The sequence below is a fragment of the Telmatherina bonti genome (assembly GCF_933228915.1).
Source record: "Telmatherina bonti genome assembly, chromosome: 6".
NCBI lineage: Eukaryota > Metazoa > Chordata > Actinopteri > Atheriniformes > Telmatherinidae > Telmatherina > Telmatherina bonti.
Genome location: NC_136624.1, coordinates 18179586 through 18201220, shown reverse-complemented (window position 1 = coordinate 18201220; position 21635 = coordinate 18179586). Strand labels below are relative to the sequence as shown.

At 37.7% G+C, this 21635-nt stretch overlaps 1 protein-coding gene across 6 annotated transcripts in view; it reads left to right on the top strand.

Moving 5' to 3' along the window:
- slmapa (sarcolemma associated protein a) overlaps positions 1-21635 on the top strand; it is a 66156-nt gene that overhangs the window by 27788 nt on the left and 16733 nt on the right. For 3 of the 6 annotated variants that reach the window (XM_079242346.1, XM_079242348.1, XM_079242345.1), the window contains exons 3-11: positions 2441-2513; positions 13485-13521; positions 16619-16681; positions 16875-16970; positions 17396-17467; positions 17563-17703; positions 17806-17943; positions 18285-18453; positions 18821-18871. In XM_079242346.1, the coding sequence (XP_079098472.1) occupies positions 2441-2513; positions 13485-13521; positions 16619-16681; positions 16875-16970; positions 17396-17467; positions 17563-17703; positions 17806-17943; positions 18285-18453; positions 18821-18871 (840 nt within the window). Of the gene's footprint in view, positions 1-2440; positions 2514-13484; positions 13522-16618; positions 16682-16874; positions 16971-17395; positions 17468-17562; positions 17704-17805; positions 17944-18284; positions 18454-18820; positions 18872-20634; positions 20752-21635 lie in introns of all 6 variants that reach the window. The other 3 variants (XM_079242343.1, XM_079242344.1, XM_079242347.1) reach the window with 2 other exon arrangements.

Genomic DNA, 21635 nt, shown 5'->3' with positions numbered 1-21635 from the left:
GGCATGACATGTATGTGGAGCAGAGAAAATAAAATAAATCCCCAAAACAAAAATTGAGTGAGCACAAAACCCTGTAGTACCAAACCCGAACACATGGCACACCTCCCATACTCTGTAACGGTCTCGTATACGTGAACAACCTCAAGTGTGATTAACATGAATCTTGCCTCGCGGAGGCGCTCCAAAAAAATTACAACATAACATATTTTGAAGCACTCTTATCTTGTTGATAAGTTATGTGAAAATCACCTTAATGCCCTAATGAATGGAAAAATATCAATAGAAACATTAAACATATGAAAAGCAGGGCTTAGAACAATAATAACTCACTGCGCTGATTAAGTGCAAACTCGAGCCACAGTTTTTTTTTTCATTTTCCAAGTGCGTTGTCCACAAACACTTCGGCGTCCTTCGGTGTTTTGAAGAACTTGCCTTTTCCATCTGGGAGCATTATTCTCAAAGTAGCAGGGTGCAGTAGTGAGTATTCGATGCCCATGGAGCGTAGTTTCTTTTTCACCTGGTCGTATTCCTTGCGTCTTTTTACCAGAGTGGCGCTGAGGTCAGGGAAAAACATCACTGGCTTATTCTCAAACATGATTGAACCTTTGTTTGCCCTGGACAGCTTGGCGGCGATCCGCAGAATCTTCTCCCGGTCCTGGTATTTCAGCAGGCGTATCAAGACGGCTCTCGGCCTCTCCTGAGCGGATGGTCTCGCGGCAAGTGCCCTATGAGCTCGTTCTATCACCAAAGGCTCGGCGAAGTGCTCACGCCCCAGCATATTTGGCAGCCACTCAGCAAAAAATGTTACTGGATCATTTCCTTCACAGCCTTCACGTAGATTCACAATACGAATGTTGTTACGCCTGCTGTAATTCTCTAGTGACTCAACTTTGTCCAGTAAAAACTTATCTTTCGTTAGCTGGGCTAGCTGAGTGCTCATAGTAGCAAGGTGGTCCTCCGCTAACCCGATGCGCTCCTCCGTTTCCGTGACACGGGATGTCAGACCATCAAGCAAGCCCCTCAGTCCAGAAATTGACTCGTGAATCTCTGCCGTTCGTGTGTCCATCTTATTGGGGAGGGCTTGGTTTCCAGTTCGTATCTCTCGAAGTACAAGGGCCATGTCCACATCTAAATATTTGAGCGCCATCTTGCTAGCTTCTTCCTGTGAGCTCTCTTCTTGACACGACAAAACATGCTCATTTGTCGAGTTGCCTTGCTTATTTTTAGATCGTAAGTCCATGGTGCAGGTTATTAATCAGAATATTTGCAGATTTTGTTGCTTCAGCGAGTTTAAGAGTGATTCCAAGGATAAATTACAGGAGAGCGCTCCAAACCAGCGTCCACCTAGCTCCGCTGCATCACGTGACCCCCTTTGTGGATTTTTAAAGGTTTCAAATATACAAATTTAAAATGTTTGCACAATTTTTGCAGATCCTCATAAGCTTAGGAAACATCACCGAAGTACTGTGTGCTAACTGCTATATTATCTGGCGCCATGCAATACATACGACTTTGCAAAATGAAACAGGGTTTGTGTCAACTGACCAAATGGATTGAAAAAGATGCAGCAGCACAAACATGACACAGAGGTCCACCATTGTTGTTGTGCTTTGCACGGGTTACATACAGGGTCTGTGTGTGCAAGTGCAAGATGACGTTATTGTTGATAAAAGATTCCTGTTTCAGTTACACTGAAAGGACTCTCCTTGTGTTGCAAGAAATTTTTACTCTGGAGGCCATTGTCAACTCTTTACAGCGTCATCCACAAAAATCTTTTGCTACCATGTGAATGAGAAGCCAAAACTCAACCTGTAAACCCAAAGGTTTTGCATTTTACAGCCTTAGTGTTGTGGTACAACGATGCTGAGACTGTAAAACACAAACCCTAAAGGGCTGAGGGTCTGCTAGTAACAGACAGTGCACAGGCTACAGCAAGGCAGGTTCTAGAAATGAATGAGCATGTTAAAAGACAGACACTGTTATTTCTTCCTTTGATTGGTAATTTCATGTGTAAAATCTCGTTGATTTCAAGTAGATTAAACACAGACACACAGTTTGGAGCTGTTTTAAGTCTCATGCTGAAATAAATAATAAACCTTAAATCTGTACATCTTATCTGAAGAGAAAGTTACCTTTACATCCCTTTACACCCTTACATCACAAACGTGATGATCAACATCTTCAAACATTTTTGAAGATGTAGTCTAAACAAGCAGAAACCTGCATAACTGGTAAATAATTGCAGTTTATCAACTTTTTATCTCCTCGACTTTTTCATTTTTGTTTTGTTTAGGTCCTTTCACCACACTCTCCTCATGCTGCAAGACTTGATTCGAGAAAATTATTTAAACATTCAACCTTTCCAAAGTGAAATGCACTCATGCCTTCCTGTAATAAATTATTGCACATTACAACATTGTTTCTGCATTTGTCTCCCCAGTTACTCATGGCTGCATTGTGTCAACAATCAAACTCTTCCTACCAGATGGGATGGAGGCCCGCAGACGAAGCGAGTAAGTCATGGATTTATTAAGCATTTTCCATTGACCCTACTGGTATGTTTAATACAAACTAGGTCAAGACTGGGTGACTACAGAGAGGTTGTCTGTTTTGTAGCAGTAATATAATTGGATAGAATGAAATAGTTACTGATTTCTGTCTGATTGCTCTTTTGCATTCACATGCGCAAACAGCAACTATGTGTTTGTACAGTGATGTGATTACTGCCAGTCTAGTTGTTGATGGGGACAGTCATTTAGTTCAGAAATGTGTGTTTTTGTTGGTATTTTGATATCTTTAACAGTTATTTAAGAGCTGCTGTTGGTCTGGTGGGGTTTTTACACTTTATGTTCGCTTACGATTAAGTGTATTTTCTGTGCATGTTTGTACAGTGAATCGAGCTGCAACTGACCAGCAGTTGACCCAGCATGGAGCTTCCTACTGTACGAGGAGTTCCACCTGTCTGTCTGTGTATTTGTTTGGCTGCTGCTGCTATCATGTGGAATATTTCGGCATGTGATCCAAGGGCCCAGTACTATGGTGGGGAGTGCCATCTGGTGCCTCTATGTTCAGCTTTTGTTGTTAAAAAAAAAACAAAACAAAAAACAACACAAACATTCTGAGTTGGCCTGAGCGATATGAGGGAAAAAGGCAGTTGGATTTTTCTGATTAATATTGCGATGTGGTTAGCAATTTAATCTATTCGATCTATAGTTTAGCTTCTGTTTAGTGGTTATGCAGAAATATATTTTCATTATGAAATGCAGGAGCATCACATGACATCAGAATATGATCTGCTCTATAGTGTTAATAAGAACGCAAAGTTGAGAAATGAGTAAGGTTGTCATAATACTAAAATTTTGAATTTGATACTGATACTAAGGATGGTGCTTGATAGTCAATACTATTTTTAAAACTACACAGAGGGCAAAACACCTTTTTTAAAAACTCAAAATCAGAAAACCACAAAACACCACAACTAATAGATGAACAATATAAATATAAGAAAAGACTGTTTGGGATAAATGCATTATTTTCAAACTTTATTAACTCGTGTAGCTATTGTCTTCTCATACTGCTTCCTGTAGGGTCATAAAAACAAAACTAAAAGAAACTTCAACCTTTGTTTACAAGGACACTAAGTACACTTAGTAAGTACACTCACCATAAGCTTGTACAACAGTGATGACAACCGCAATCTTATACTAAGCATTAAAATTTTTTCCTTTAGATTTTAGAAACTTTCACCTGAATTTTGATCAAATCTCAGCAAGAGATTTATATGCGACTTAAAGCTGGGGTAGGTAATCTTGCTCAGACATTTTATTTTTCTTTACTCTGGGTGAAGTGGTTCCTCGTCCTGATAATAGTCTGTGCATTCTGTAATCATGAACAATCGAACGTATAGTTAAACCTCTCAGTTTACTGTAAATCTGTTAAGACTCCTACCAGTCCAAATGCTTGGACTAATTGCTAATGGAGTTGTTCATTTCTTATTTTAAAAAAAAAAAAGCCTTGGATCACGCAGGAAGCAAAACCAGAGGGGGAGGAGCCAAGACAGGGTGCCACTTTCAAATCTTGCTAGTATACTTGTGGGTATGAACATTAGCTGTTTGGAGGTTTACAATATAAAGCTTTTATCAGTTGTTTAGTGTTAGTTAGTCAAACACGTGCACCACAGGCCATGTCTGTTTTAACAGAAAACATGATACACAAAGATGATAACTTGTAAAAGAAAGTCTGTACAAAATTTTGAAAAAATAGTTCTTCATGCAACTTCAAAGCCATCCTGTAAATCCCTAAATGTTAGCTTCTGCTGTCACTGGAGTTAAATTGTGACTGATTTAGAAGTAAGGAATGCTGTGGGGACTGACTTATATCATTGCATTTTCCATCTAATGCAAAAACCCACTGTCACATCTGTTTTTATGACTTGTGGAATTGTTTTTTCCACTTGATTATTCACGTCATAACACAGGCGAGGACAGAGAGAACAATTCAAAAGACCAAATACATGAGGTTTTAATGAAATCGCTCGTGCTGCCATGCTGAACATCTTAGATTTCTCTTTTCTGTACAGTAGCAACACAGATTCCCCAGAGACCTGGTTAGAAAAAAAGAGAGCTGAGTAATAATCTACACTGAAAAATGAGGTCTGACCTGAGGAAATAATGCTTCCAAATTGTATCTCCTGCCATTGTTTGGTCATGACAATGAAACTCTTGTTTCCCTCACCACTTTGTTATCACTATCTACATTTCCTCAAAACACCCACACTTGTGTGCACTTGTGGTCATGTGGTTAACGAATGTGTAATAATTTCAGGTGAATTTTTACCACTCAGTTGAGCAAAGCCTTTGAAAGGTTGAAATATAAAAGTAATAACTCAGCTCTGGCTTTGTACATTGATTGCAGGAGACCCCTCATATAACAGAGGTATATAGCAGCTACACTGGACACCTTTACCCCCCACACACAAACCATAAAAGAAGTGAAAATTGTATCACCACCAGAAAGAGGTGTGTTTCCCTGCAGATAGAATCAGGAGGGGTGGAGCAACTGTGGCTTGCACAAGTTAAAGGAAGAATATCAGCTGTTTTGCTCAGTAGAAGGGAGGAGCAGAGTGTAAAGAAGAAGGCAGCTTGTTTTATGAGATGACTTCACACTCTGTGGAAAAGTAGAGAGGAATCAGCTGCTTGGTCTTAATCCAGAAGAGAAAATGAAGTAAAAGGGAAAGGTCCATTTTCTCCCAGGAGCAGCTGTTGCAGGCTGAGTTAGAGGCTGAATGCTGAACTTTGGCCTGTGACAAATCACTTGCTGACACCCACAGGAAGAAGACTTGGCAGGTAACATATCTGCTTGTTAAGAATTTTTAGACGATCCAGATCAGACTGTTTTATTAAGCTTTGCTACTAAATACAGGCATGACTTAAAGTTGGCATTAAAAACTTAAACTCAGTTCTTACTGTGGTTGAAAAAAAACTGAAATAGTTCACTTCCTGTTTGGAATAAATCTGGAAGTCTAGTTGTTTGTGTGTTACAGGGATTGTTGGGTTTATGACTACATGTGGAACATTGTAGGCCTAAACCTAAGATGCATTGACAATACTCAACAGCACATCCAACTCTGGTTGGATGTGCTGTTGAGTATTTATTGCTTCAAGAAAACAAACTTGTGTGTATTCACCAAATAAGCTTCTATTAGTCTGTTTCTCTCATGTCTTCCAAGAAATTTCTTCTTGAAATCAAGTCTCATGATAAGTTAAATCTTCAGATAAAATATTTATGATGGCTTTTATTCATCAAACCTGAAGTTATTTATACCACCGTATTCAGATTATGAAGAGATTCAAATGATCATTTATTTTCCTGATGACAAATTCACTTTGGCTACTTTATAGCTTTCATATAATTTTTCAGAAAAACAAGAGTATGTGCCAGATGTTATATGTCATCTAGACATACTGGAGTTTCATTATGATTCTAAAACTTATTTGGTTGTAGAAAGATCTGAGCGTGGCTCAGATAGCAATTGTTGCCACTGTTTTCCATCTTCAGACTGTTGTGGACTACTTTTTGTGCATTTTTTGTGTTTATTTCAGCAGACTTGATGATCTGGTGAGTTTCACTTGAAGATCTGTGAATTTAGGTCATAATATGTTTTCACAAAAATAATTTGGAAGTTTTTGCAGCGTGCAGACAGACCAGTGTTTTAGAGCTGATAGCGTGTTTTTTTTTTTTTTATTTTTTTTATTCAGACAGGTCGTGTGATGGTTTAATCTCAGTTCTTTAACACTGTGAAATAGAAGACCTCTGTATCCCCTCCACTTTTCAGATCTTTCTTATTTTTATAATGTTAGCATGCCAAAGTGTCCATAGAAGAAATGGTTCTGTGCACAATTGAAAGACATATTTTTTCAGTTTATTATTGTAGCTTTTGTTTTAAAATATTTGCACAAAGTATAGTGCATATTTTTGCTTTTATTGTATTAAACTGGTGCGAAAACCAGATATGATTATCTAGGATCAGATATGTGTGAAATATAGCAGTAAAATGGTAGAAACATAAAAGCTTTGTGAGTTTGCGTTGTCAAGATGGCTTCCAGCTGTGACGATGCTGTTTGAATCACACAACTGCTGTCTGCTTTAGTGATAAATAAGTCATTATGTACGATGGTTTCAGCAATGATTAGAATCAAAATGTGACCTATTGCTGTGACTGAATGAGTCTAATGGAAACAAGTTGTGAGCACAATGCAGTAGGAAGGAACTGATATGCAAATGAGTCCTTCTCTGTAAATCTCAAATACCTACAGTGATCAGAAGACTTGAAATGTATTTGTTCTGCTGTGCTGAAGTACCTTGTACCAGGTCTAAGTATCAGGCTTGGGTGGTATTACCTTAAAGAAATATCACAATTAATTGAACATTTTATCTCAATTACAATTAAATAGCAATTATTTCAGTATCATTTTATTTGTAGCCCTTTATAGCCACCTGAATTTTTTTTTTATGTAGTTATTTTCATAATAGAAGAGCAGATATTGTGAAATAAATTAAAGCACACAGTTTAAATATGTATAGTAATTAATGGTGGCCATTTATGTAAGACAAATTTAAATTTCCAAACATTTTAAATAATTGACATGAGCAAGATTACATCGACAATTTGTTTTAAATGTTGCTTCGATTAATTTTAAATCCTACCCGACAAGATATATTTATAATCAAAAAGCCTTTAAGCAGATAATGTTCGTGAATAGACTAGCCTGTATTTGTGTCATACCATAGCTGTACCTGCGTTGCGCTACGGTTTAAATCTGGGAGACCTGTTTTGGAACAGGTTTGGTCACATCGGCCTCATTTAGGTAACTGTTATTCAGTCACTAAAAGGCAGAAGAAAAGCTGACAGTTTTTGCTTGGTCTTTTCAGATCCAGTTCTGATTGTGAGATGGTGCGAACATTAGCAAGACAGAGCACATAGAAAGGTGCTCCGTCTTGCTAATGTAATGAAAAAAATGTAATGAAAAATGTAATGAAAAAAATGTGCTGGTGTTACTATTCTATTAATGTTTGATTGTGTGCATACTAACTTACTATCACCTTTTGAAATCAGCAGTATTCCAGTAAGGCCATGTGGAGTTGCTAAACCTCAGGAGGTAGAGTGGTATTGCTTTGGTTGGGCAAGATGATTTACATAGCCACGGACTCGCTAATTAGCTTAACAATTACACAGATTTCTGTAAAACAGAGAATCAGAGTTCCAAAAAGGTTACCACTTTCATTCCTTCCTGAGTCTCCAGTGATTGACAGGAATCCCAGCGGCCACACAGCTCTGCAGCTATGAGTTGCTGAACTCAGCGCAATAAACCCATGATTGAAAATGAAGTCAGGTGTTTACTGTGATGGATGATGTTTCTCTGTGGAGGTTGTTGCCCTGGTCTCAGAGAAGAATCTGCACTGCTGGTGCTCCGTGCACTAAAGTCCTCTTAAATTATTGGCTCATCCTTGTGAAGTAGTTTCTGCACCCTGCACTGTGGCTTTTGGGTTTAAAGTGAAATGAAACTACTGTTCCTCTCTGCAGCAATGAATTCTGTCCATACTGCAACCTTTCCAGATAATTAAGAAGTGGCAACCTGAATATTTTCCTAATGTGATGACAAAATACTTGTTGTTAGGTGTTACCAGAAATTGCTGTGTAAAATGATTTCTCTGTGCTGATGTGTGTTGTTGATGGTTGATCAGTTGGTTTCAATTGCAATTCCATGTTTTAAACCTTGTACAAGTGTTCAATTAAAATAGTTTCTATTGATATTGAATTGAATTGCTTTTTGTTGCAAAGTTATTTAGGCTTTGATAAGGTTGCCAGGTGTTTTCATTACAGCAGTTTTAGGGATGCAACAGAGAAAAGCATTCATATCTAATAAATTCTGCATCCGTGGCTGTTCTACAAGGTTACAGCTTGCCTATTTTATGCTTTTGCGTTTGTTCAAAATGTCAGTCAGAACAGTTCAGATTTTAACTTTTTACATTTTGTAAACTTTTATAGCAGTGTCCTTTAGGGCTGGGCGATATGGCCGAAAAATAAAATCTCAGATTTTTTTTTAACCAAATCCGATTTCCAATCACGGCGTGGGGGGGAATAAGCAACAGCGAATTTCAGAGTTTTAGAAAAGAAAGTGAGGGAGAAAAGCTAAGACAATCCGAAGCAAATTCTCCGAAGCAAGTAGAGAAGCATAAAATAACGCAATGTGCCCACTTAGCATTAACCGCAATGTTTGTTTAATCTCACAAGAGAAACGAGATTTTACGAAACGTGTTGCGAATGTGCTAAACATTGTTCAATGGAAAAACACCCGCCAATCACAATTGTTATTGGTTGAAACGTACTAATATTGTTTTTATTTTGCAAAAAAAATGTAATGAAAACACAGAGAGGACACTTGTTGTTCGTTGCTAGCTGGCATGTTGTTGTGTTTACGCGTTTCTGTGGGAATTGGGAAACCAGCGGGAGTGCGCTGACGTCACTATAAGGTACGGAAGCCCAAAAGGTGCTGGCCAGGCAAAAAAAAAATCCAGATTTTCATAAAAATAAATCTTCATAAATAGCAAATTCAAATTGATTGATTAAATCGATTCATCACCTAGCCATAGTCTCCTTCAGTATCTAGATACTGAAAGCTAATGTCAGCTTAAGAAAATACTTCTTTTGTTGTACTTTTTGGCTGTGGCTATGTGATACTGTTACGCTTTTTGCTGACATTAACATAAAATTACATTATTAGTCATATAACATTAACACTTAAATTATGTCTGTATGTATTGTAGTCCACTTCCTGTATTTGGTTCGCTTGAAACTGAGTGGGACCTGTATTTGTAGGCAGACAGAGTCTGCTTCTTTGATCAGAATCAGAATTTGTTTGGCACGTTTAAATTTCCCCCAATGAAGGGGACTGTCCTCGCAAACGGACACGGATTCGAATAAAAAAGGCTGATGTGAATGTGGCCTAAAATGAGCAGAGTCCTCCCCCGCAATTAGTTAATTTGTTTTTGTCTTTTCATTTTTCAATCGGCCAGGAGTTACCTTACTTTGGTACAATCACAAATCCAGTTATCATGCAGCCTGTTGATTAACTTTTTGGAACTAACTAGAAGCTAAAAGCTATTCCAGAGACAACAGGGATCAAGTAGTCTAATATATACGCGTTGTGACATTTTTACATGATGCCTGCTTAAAATCGTGTATAGTTGGCTATTTTATTCATGGTATTGCAACATGGAAATTTGAATGGTTTAAAAAGTCTATTGTTGGTATTGTATCTCACTATTCCTGTGTGTGTATCTTGTGATTGCTTCACACAACCCCTTTTGTGTGAATGTAGTGAGAGTTGTTTTTTGTGGGATATGCTATACGTCCTACTTGACCTGCTGGCTGGTAGTTACACATTGACAGAGTTGAGTTATATTTTGATCAGTCAAGTTTAGCTTCATTCCTGAGCTATGACTGTTACTTCTGAATGATCCCCACCCCCTTCCCCCAAAAACCTGTAAAAAAAACAAAAAACAAAAACTGAGTGTGTTTCAAGATTACAGTACTTAATACAACACTCAGTGGTATTTGTCAAAATAATACAAAAATGTAATGTAAATACTGACAAAATGCATGTATTATGATGAAATGATGCTATGGCAGATCATATTTATTTACTTGTTGTGTTGATGAATGTGGAAATGTATTAGTGAAAATCTATTGGTTTAGGAAATGTACAGTATTTCATGTGCCCTAATTTTAGGTTCATTATTTTGCATCACATTAAGTCTTTTACAAAGTAAAAGTTTGGTCATAATCCAGATGAGTCAGACTGCTAAAATGTTTTAAGAATATGTGCGGTAATTGTATACTTGTAAAGTGACTAATAAGTAACTTTATTTAATAAGTAATGTCTTTAGCTGAACAAGGTGTGTTTTCGCTTGTTAATTATTTCATTTAGAGCAAATGTGAGATAAAATTATTTTTGAAATAAAAAGACAGCTACTTTTACAAGACTGAATTACTATCAAGTCAGTGTTTCCCTCTAGTTTGGTGGTACAAGTGTTGATTAAATTAATTGATGTTTGGTTTTCCTCTTCTAAAGAATAACATCTAAATAACAGAATCTTATATATTCACACTCTATTTGGTCCCATTTGCAAACAGCACCAAAACATGTCTCCATATTGCACAAGTGAACTTTTGGTTAGCTCCATCTCCAAATGCATTTGTTCAAAATCTTGATTTAAATTAATTTAACAAAATTAAAATAAATTATTAATACATAATCTTTTGCAAAAGTCTGTTATTTAATATATTGCATGTGTTAAAGAACATCTTCCTTCTTACAACAGGTCACATTGTTACACTAAACTTCAGCGTTTGAAGCTGTGGACATGAAAGATAAGACATGTAAGGCTGATTCATCAAGAGCATTTGGACTTTGTAATATCACACAGGCAAGAAGAAAATTTATGAGCAAACACTCATTTCATGAGCAAATTCTACAGTGCGGCTCAGTTCAGGTTTATACTGTCTACATACTGGCTGTGAATCCAAACATGACGTGCAGGACAAAGGAAATGTTTTGTGTTAATTTATTTGCTACTTTTCATGCCACTTCAGCTACTTTTATTTCAAGTAAAGAAGCCTTTAAAATGACTTGTGAACCAAACTCGGCCTCATCTTACGGTGGGTCTCCAGTGCTGCTTGATTGTAGATGATAGACAGCTTTTATCCTCTTTTTACTCCACAATTAATGGTCAAGACGCTTTGCCAAAAATTACAGGAAGTTAGCAACAGGCTTTTCACAACATCAAAAATAGATCTGGGTCCTGGCAAAGTTCTGGATACTATGGTCCAGAACAGGATAAAATATGTAATCTTTAATCATCTTCTCTCCAAGGAAATTAGTTAAGATAAAAAACATGCAGCAAACACCACAATATAGGCAAGAAACTGTGAATTCATTATTAATGAATCTAGGAATTTAATAGCATATAAATGCAGGACTATAAGGTAGGGTGGAAATCTCAATGTGGGTGCCTGGCAGAGGTATCTTCTCACCACTTTGTTTTATATGTCTGAGCTCCTGAATGACTCTGTGGTCTTTTTTCTAATGTATTTATCTTGATTTTATGTTTCACAGTCTTGCATTGTTATGCCGTGTAGCATGTTGTACTAAACTGTGACCAAACCTGTTCCAAAACTTTCAGAAAAACATGGTGAATATCGCCCACCTCTATACTGGGTACAATCTCAGATAAAACATTGTAAAACTCAAAATTCACAACTTTTACTACAAGCTCATTGTCTTTCTCTTTGTACAGGCCTGAGGCTTTTTGTATGACTGAACACTAGGGATGCACTGATACCGATACCAGTATCGGCATCGGCTCAGTACCAAGCGTGTGTACTCGTACTTGGTATTAATAAAAGTGTACCGATACCACAACTGATACCACACTAGTCAAGCTAGCGCAGATGTGTTTGATGACATGCTTAGACATGTTTTAAAAGAAAAAATGCCTTGCATTTTAAAATGTGACATTTTTTGTCACACTAAAACAGTGATCCTAACTGTTAATCTGTTAATTCAACAAGAGCCGCACTCAATATACTAAGACAAGAGGAGCGCTGCCACCCCCCCAAAAAAAGTGTTTTTGCTACGTTGCCAAATCAGTAACATTCAGCTTTTTAGAAAGGAACCATTATCCTAAATATTGCACAAAGTAATGGCATTCTTATGCAACAGTATATGGTGAAAATACAATAATGCCAGCTCTTTGGCGGAGTTCGGTGCAGCTGAAATTAGCCAAAGTTTCTGCAAGCAGCCTGCAGCTCTTATTTGTGGAGAGAACTGCATCGTTGAGGATCACTATGACTTATTTAAATAGCATTTTCAGAAAGCCAGTGGCTGCTTCATGAGCCGCAAGTCAAGAGTCAGTGAGTCGCATGCGGCCCGAGAGCCGCGCAATGAGAAACACTGCACTAAAAGCTAGATCTTTGTTTCAAAACCACATATTTATAATTGTATTTAGGTAAAATGTGCCAAATCAAAATAAAATAGTTGTTAGAAAATAAAATTGTTAGATCTGTAATGTTGTTATATTTGTATTAATGAGGTAACTTCAGAAAGGATAGGTCATTTATTACAACCTAATGAAATCTTACACAGTTATAACAGCAATAATAACCATAGTCACAACAATGTTCACATAAACAGATTTGGTATTGGCAAATATCAGTATCGGCAGATATTAAAATTTCAGATGTCGGTATCTGATCGGAACTTCCAAAAAGTGGATCAATGCATCCCTAATTAACACAAACACATTCATCACTGACTGCATTTTCAGCAACAACTTGGCCAGCTCTATGATTGACTGTGTTTTTGATGCTCATGATCTCCCACAAAACCACCATAACATACTGATTTAACACACTTAACAACCAGAGCAGTGTTTCTCTTTGACTGTGTCTGTAGTCTGAGGCCAGTTGCTCAGTAGTTCTTCTGTGTGCATTAGCTAGTGGATCAATCCAGTCTTGACTTTAAAAACTAGTATCATACTCATAATGTTATGTTTGGTTTTTTTGTTTAGATGGTTGTGGTTTATCCTCAGCTGTTTTTAATAGTGTGTTTTCTATTGTATAAATGTCTGTTGTCTTACAAAAACAGAAGCCCATATTAATTGGCCGTTTAATCAGTCGAAAAGAGATGTTTGCATGTTGTGGCATCATTAGAGTTGAGGTCAGTTTATTTGTTTTCCGCCTCAGCTGTATCTCTGCAACTTTGTTGTTCTGATTGAGATTTTTGTTAATGAGGATGTTCATAACAAATCTCACAGGATTTTCAAGTACAAATTTCTTTTGTCACCGTGGTTACTTTAGTGTACTTTGTGTCTTTTCTCCTGTTTCCATGGTGATAAACAGTTTTTCTCTTCTCTTCTTTCAGTGTCATCCAGACTCCATTACCACTACCCATAGACAAGGTAAGAGCGGATATGTGCTTTGTTTGTGGTGATGTTCTGTCCCATGTGCAAATAATTCTCGCATGTTCACGGGTGGCTCTACCTAAGTTGGGCAGCTACATAAATATGTATGATTGTGTCATACTTGAATAGTCAGGTGACAGAGGAATGCAAGGATTGATGCCAGTTGATACTGTAGAGCTAGAGAAATGTTTCCTGTGGATCAGACCGTTTTCTCTACTGGAATACTTTGGGCCTTTTGTTGGTTTTTCATCTGATAACATGCTTGTTCACCAAACTACAAATCTTTAAAATGTTTTATTGGTTTTCCATCAAGAAAAATACTATCTCCAGGAACTATCAGCTCTTCAGGATCAGGAAGAATGATGCTCTATGTGGTTTGAAATCCTGCTGCTTAGTGTCGGGACTAGCTAACTAGTATCCATCATGAACTTCAAACAGATGCGTCTGTATGAGTAACTATCTTCAACTTTTAATCTTTAGCTACAAATATATGTAAGTTGCAAAGGAATCTTTTTTTGTAGCTTAGATTTATCCTCAGCAATACAGTTGGTGTGAACAAAAGTACAACTGTATCACTATTCAGTCCAACCACTGGTATTAAGTGTGGAGTTTGTGCACGTTTTGTTTTGATTTCTAAGTAAAACTCTGGTCTGAAGTTTCTGTCACTTTGGACTGAATTATACAAATATATGTCACATAATGTTCAACTTAAGTTGTTCAAAAGAAACTGTGATGAAACATTGTGTTTTTATTTTTGCATTATGTTCTATACTATACAGTGCAGTTCAACCAGGATATGAAGTGTTTTTAGGTGTGTGTGTGTGTGTGTGTGTGTGTGTGTGTGTGTGTGTGTGTGTGTGTGTGTGTGTGTGTGTGTGTGTGTGTGTGTGTGTGTGTGTGTGTGTGTGTGTGTGTGTGTGTGTGTGTGTGTGTACACACGTACACGTACTACAACATGCCACGTTCCTCTGCTGACTTGCCCTGTTCAGTGTTTCCCTACAGTAGTTTTAACAGTGGGAACTCGGTGGAACCCATGTGAGGAATGTAGGCTGATGTGAATGTGGAGCTGTGATTAGATTTGAACCACTTCTCTAATATAATTAACTGCCCTACAGCAGGATCCTTGCCCCTCCCAGATCTCAGAAGACACACACTTTCTTAGCTGCACACTCATAAACATGCATAGGCTGTCCCTAAAAGGTTTACAAAGACACACTTTTCACTTACAATGTGCAAACTCAGCATTCAAACGTGGCCCCTTCGTCATGGCTTCAGTGGAGAAGCAGCACTGGAGAAAGTAAGCAAGTCAGACTGCAGCCAGTTGGAAAACATTGCAATAAATCTGAGAAGTTGAACCTTATTTACTGTTTCATAGTAGTTATAGTCCACGCCTCATAATGCCTGAAGACAAGTCTGTTTTGGGAAAACTTGCTGTTTTGTGAATTAGCCTGCTCAGACTGGTCCTTATTAAGATGGATAGCAGAGCAGAGGGGAAGAGACTTCATTTGACAACTACTTTACTTCATCTTGACAAGGGTTGTCAAAAAAAAGAAAAATCCCCACTTTTTATTAACTGATACAAAATTGAAGATTTAGACATTAATTTGCATCAGCGTCCATATGATTATTTTCTTCTTTACATCACCATTTTAGTGTTTTCCTGGTGCTTTCAGACTATTAAATGTTAGCATTTAGTCATTTATTAACCATTTTTGAAGACTGTGCAATATAGGCTGTTTTACAGTTTTGTCCCTGCTTAACACTTGGAAATATTACGCTGTAATGTTTCCCCTCTTTTCCCACCCATCTTCATTCACTTAATGAAACACCAGCAGGGAATCTGTTGGAATTGACACGCTTGTCTTGGTTGATTGACAGTCAGGAGACTTAGGTGTGACATCATAACAACACAGGTGGTAACAATTAAAACAGAGATGTTCCCCATCTACCTGTAACATTTTTGCAAGCTGCCAGTCACCTTCACCTCTCTCACCCGTCTCTCACCCGTTCTCAAGGGTTGAGAATTCAAACCCTGTCCAAGCAGCCCAAAATTAATGGTGAGGAAATGATGTCAAATCAGGAAAAGTTAAACTGTTGCACAGTTTGTCAGGCAACTGTATTTGCAAAGAAGGGGACTGTAGTTTTGTCATGCTGACTTGATATGAAATTTTTAACATAAGACTCTTGTAAAATACTGATGAATAACATTTAGCAGAAACACTGTTGAACTGCAGCAGGTGTCAGCAGCGCTTTAAATACAGGAATCTGCAAATCAGGCTGCAAAAGAAAACACATTTAATCCAGGACATCCAACCATGTAAGAGAAGAGCAGCTATCCACTGTCTTAAATTAAAACATTGAAGCAGTCTGTGTTCAATTGAGTACCAGGTTCTGCTAGGCTCCTATAAACAAAAAGTATTTTGCTCATTAAAGCTCATTAAAAGTAGTGGCATCAACAATGATCCATTTAGAGGTACCAAACTTGTATTATGTCTAGGAGTGTTGGCAGGAGCAGAAGAACAGCCCAAAAGAGAGTTTCAAACCCTTCCTTTTATGTTTCCAAGTGATACGTCTGTTCTGTGGGCAGTAAAGGTATACTGAACTGGTTAGGTTTTGGTCCAAAGAGCATTTCAGAGGAACCCAGTACCACACACAATGGAAGAGGTATTCATCTACTTAATTGAGCAGGGATATCAACTTTAACAAAAAGTTTTGGTGTAAAAACAGTTTCATGGATGAACATTATTCCAGATCCTTTTGACTTGTGTTTTCATCCCCATTAATGTGACTGATGTGTTTGTTGCCTCTCCCCTCCAAGGGCTGTTCGCAGACACAGAAATTGTCCTAATAATAATATAATAGTCATAATAATCACGTAGTGAATTTACCTATATTCTCTTATGTATCTGTGTTTAAATATTTGACTGAAACAATGTACATTTCTTCCTTGTCATATAAATTATTTGTACAGACTGCATTTGTTCCTGTTTGCTTATATTACGTATGTTTAAATAAGCACCATGTTTAATCTCTTTCTCCACCTTCATTTCTAACAAAGTGTCATCATGTGCCCATGTTGTATTGTGTTGTCCAGGTTGCAGCCAATACTCCCAGTATGTACTCTCAGGAACTGTTCCAGCTGTCCCAGTATTTACAGGTAATGCATTGACACCTAGTGGTACTTTTTTGGAGCTACACCTAAAATGACTGAAATTGGAAGCATTGAAGTAAACATCAGAGGTGTCAAAACAATGTAAAAAACAATAAGTTTTTATTTAAATTAAAAAAAAAAAAAAGATGATTAAATTAAGAGTAAATTAACACTTCTCTTTTCTGTCCCTTTTCTCCAGGAGGCCTTACATCGAGAGCAGATGTTGGAGCAGAAGTTAGCCACTCTGCAGCGTTTGTTAACCACCACTCAAGAGGCCTCAGAGAGCAGCTGGCAGGTAGGAAATAATGGCTTTCATTCATTACTTCTGTTCTGCAATATGAAAACAAGTGAACCTCATGATACATGAACCTTTGGAGTCTTGCTGTGCCAGTGGGACGTCCTAAACACTGGCACATTTAATGAAAACTTGCTTTTGTATTTCAGGACCTTTAAACCTTTTTCATAACATTTTGTCATTATCATTATATTCTGTGTAGTCAGACTCAAATCCCTCTTTAGCTCCAAGTTACTGCGTCATGAAAGAGTCAGCATTCTAACTTTTCATTTTCTACAATGTAGAAAATCATGGAATAAGTACTTAATCTTCATTAGTTGTCGTTTTTTTAAATTTGTTTTTCTAGTATAATAATTATATAATTATCAGTTCTTGTGTTCTTACCCCATTTATGAGTGAATGTAAACTGACTGTCTCTGGACCAGGCTCTGATAGATGAAGACCGTCTGCTCTCCAGACTGGAGGTGATGGGCAGTCAGTTACAGGCTTACTCTAAGGTAAAACTCAAACTCTGTCAGAACATTTCACGAGAAAAAGGACCAACAAATGGACTCGAATCAAAACAAACGTTTTATAAATTTCTCTCTCACAGTCCCAGACAGAAGAGGGCATCCGAAAGGAGCTCTTGGCTCTTCAGGAGGACAAACACAACTATGAGACAACAGCAAAGGAGTCCCTGAGAAGAGTCCTGCAGGAGAAGATTGAGGTGGTCAGGAAGTTGTCAGAGGTGGAGGTAGGTGACATTATAAAGTTGTTGTAAGATATTTGGTTTGGTCTTTGTGATATACAGTATATACATCATATACCACTTTTTTTGTGCTCTGCTTTTCTGCAGCATTCCCTCAGTAACACAGAGGATGAGTGCACCCACCTGAAGGAGATGTCCGAGAGGAGTCAGGAGGAGCTGAGAGAGTTGGCCAACAAGTACAACGCAGCTGTCAATGAGATCAAAGAGCTCACTGATAAGATTAAGGCACGTAAACACACTCTGAAGATTGAACACACGGTGTTGTAACTGTCAAAATAAAATAGAATAACTTTTAAATATTATAATTTATTTTTCATGGATGTTTGCGGCAAAATTTTTACCAAAAACCCTGTTGACCTGCATTATAGTTTATTTTAAATGGTTTCATTTTCTCAAATGAATTTTTTCTCATTTTTTTCCCTGTAACCTTGTCATTTGTCATATTGCCTATCTCCACTGTGTGCCTACTTTCCTTCATTTTTATCAACCTGACCGCAGTTCTGGTTTGCTCCATATTCTTCTGTCCCTTCTAACCTCTTATTTCCCATAATCCTTTCCTTCTCCAGACGGTAGAAGGCCGGCAAGAAGAGCTGACTCAGCGAGGAGTGACAGAAAAGAGAGAGTTGGAGATGAAGATTGAGGAGATGGAAGAGAAGGAGCAGGTTCTCCAGGCTCGCATTGAAGCTCTACAGGCTGACAACGACTTCACCAATGAGAGGCTCACTGCTCTCCAAGGTACAAACACAGTCCATTAGCAGTTTCAGCACACGGACATTAATTTCATGGAGTCTTTTTTTTTTTTTTTTTTTTTTTTACCCTGATTTTTGACCGCCAGGGTGCCTAAATAGAAGACCATGATCTTGAACCTAGTCTCAGCCTGAATTTTTTGACAGTCACCCCTCCGCCCCAACAACATATTAATCCTGATATGTATGAAAACACACAATTCTAACTTTTAACAAGCTACCTCGAGACATCCTGCATGTCTTTAACTGTTTGCTCAACACAATGAAACGTAACCAACAAGCAGCTGCATCAGAGCTGCTAAATCTCTGGGAGGTTTCTGAGAGTCAACGCTTCTCTCTGCTGTCATTGTTTACAGCACGGTTAGAACAGCTACAAGAGAAAAGCATTAAAGAAAACAACAGTCTCGGTGAGTCCACGCGTCTCTGGTCTGTTCTGGGACACGCCTCTTCTCTGCTGCTGTATTGTGTGGCCACTAACTTCACTTCCTCATCCTGCACTAATGATGCATGACGACCTCCTGCATGATGTCCAGTCCATGTACCTTCCTGTCGCTCGCTGCTCTCATTACTTTTGGTTTTTATGTGTTTGCTTTGGTGGGAACCTGGCTTTATGTCTTAAGTTGTTTTCTTATTGAAGGTGGCGCGATGTTGATGCTTAAGGTGTCTCCTGGTACCAGAAGTATGAGAAATGTAGATTGACACTGATCTAATTCCACAAACACCCACATAGTTCCTGACAGGGAGACTGTCTAGATCTTGGATTGTTGGAAAGTCTGATTCAGTTTTTTTGTTTATTTTATCTTTAAAAATTATATTTATAATAATAATCATAATAATCTAATCTGACAGTTTAAAAAAAATAATTTGTTGCTTTAGGAAGGTTATCAGTCAGCCTAAATTCAGATAGTCCAAGGAAGGAAATGATAAAGAAACATATTTACCTCCTTTTTTACTTATTACATATTTAATAAATCTTAGGACAATAATTAGTTTTGTTGTAAGAAATTTGTAAACCGTCTGCTTAACTGGTTTATTAATCATTTTTTGGAAATCTAGACTAAAAACAGTCACCCCAGCTTTAAACATGGCACAAGGGCTTCTTGACAAAGTGGAAGTATGCAGTTAGATGAAGATGTGTTGACTGTAGAACAAAATCCATTAATTTATTAACAACCTTTTAACCATATAAAATGACCAAAAATATGGTTTGACATCGTCTAATATTGGTCAGGATGTAGTTTGTGTAAAATGCATGAGGCTTCTGTCATGCAAGATACTAGAAACTTTAAGAGAATAGTGAACGTATGAATAGCATGCAGGAAATCTGAGCTGGGATGACATGTTAGGAGAGTTTAAATAAGCTGTAGATTACATGAAAAGTGCATCGAGGACATCAGCTTATATATTGTATATTAATAATATTCATCACATGTAGTGATATTCACAGCATGTAAATGTTTTGTTTGGGAACTTTTAGACTGCATATCTGACCGTGCACATTATGTACTCATATTCCCACATAGCATCCCATTCAGACCAGTTACAGCATACGTTCAGTCTTAAGTTTTTTTTCTATTTCTTTTTTTATTCATTCTTGACCAAATGTCTCAAATTCTAAATGCTAGTTTCAGTAAAAAAAAAAACCAAAACCGTTTTTTCTGTTGATATTTATTGAAAGTAATTTTGAGCAGAAGTGTGTTGTGTTACCTGCAGTTTTAACAGTGAAACTGTGTCACTATGAATCCACCTGAGCTGTTCAAGGTTTCATGTTCACCGAATAACACAATGGGTTCTGTAACCAGTGGGTATGTTTGTTTCTGAGGTAGTTTGTCTCAAGGCACATGTTGGTACTCTAAGCTGGGCTTGTTGGGTAATCTGGGTTGTTTCCACAGTTTCCAAACTGTCTGCTGCTTTGTTTTGATTCCTGTGGGGGAAAAGAAGCTTTTGGTCACTGATTGACTTCTGGTGATTGAATGATGACACTGTTCTATCAGAGCTGCAGGTGACTGTCTCACTGCACACTTTTCCACAGTAGCCACTATTTGAAGGAGACTTCCATCATTTACACTCTGCTTTGTGCATGTGTGTGGCTGGTGAAGTTTCGACAAAATCGTATATATCTGATCTGGTCACATGACAGATGTCGACATTGTCTCCCATGGACCAGTAGAGGAACCTGTCGAAGACAAACAGAACCCGCAGACACCTGAGAGCCAGGAAGACGTGGAGGATGAGAGGGATACAGACACCGATGATGGTGCAGTTGGTGAAGATGGAGATACTGATGGTAGTTTAATTATTACAATAACAACCAGTTTGATGTACAGGACACTTAACAAATTTTTGTTTTTTTTAAAAATAATCAAAGATGCACAAATTTATGTCATTGCATAGAAGTGTGATGTACAGCATTGCTAAAAGGTTTTTTTCTGGTTTGAGGCAGATGTTTAGCCAATCAGCATTCATTCACGTCAGACAACTTCTTTCTGTCGTTTGTTTCTTGGAGGGAAGCACGTTTGTTGGGATGCATTTAAAAACAGCCCAGTCCTTTGGTGGCGAGAACTATGCAGATGGATACGTTTGCTGGTAAAAAACTAACAGAAAAACTGGTGTAATTATCAGTGAACAGTAACTCGGAATGGGCAAATAGAAATCGATTCTGATTTAAGAAAAAGATTTTGATTTTAACTCGTTTCCTTTTAGTAATTTTTTTACAAACCCCCCCCCCCCCCCCCCCCCCCCCTTTTGTGGTGGGATTTATGTTGGTACTGTTCTGTATCACTTTATGAATGGTCGTTGTGCAATGTCTCCTTCAGTTGATCAACTTCAACTAATAATTCTGCCTGTCCAATAAAAAAAAAACCAATGACTATGACAGAGTAAAAATAGGTAAAAGAAGTTTTTAATACAAAAGTTGTTATAATATTAGTAAAGAATAATTCCCAGCAGTTAGCCAATCAAAAAGGCCTGAATCAACTCTTTACAAACTCTGTGGTATCACCCCTTATCTTTAGCTTCTCCAAACTGAAAGCTCTCAGATCTGTGTCCATTTCATCTTATTTAGAACAGTTTTTACTAAATTTCACTTTTACCCAACCCAAAATGGCTTGGAACGGCTTCCACGTTGTGAATATTGTACCAGGGCCAGTTGGACACCTGACTGGGAGCATG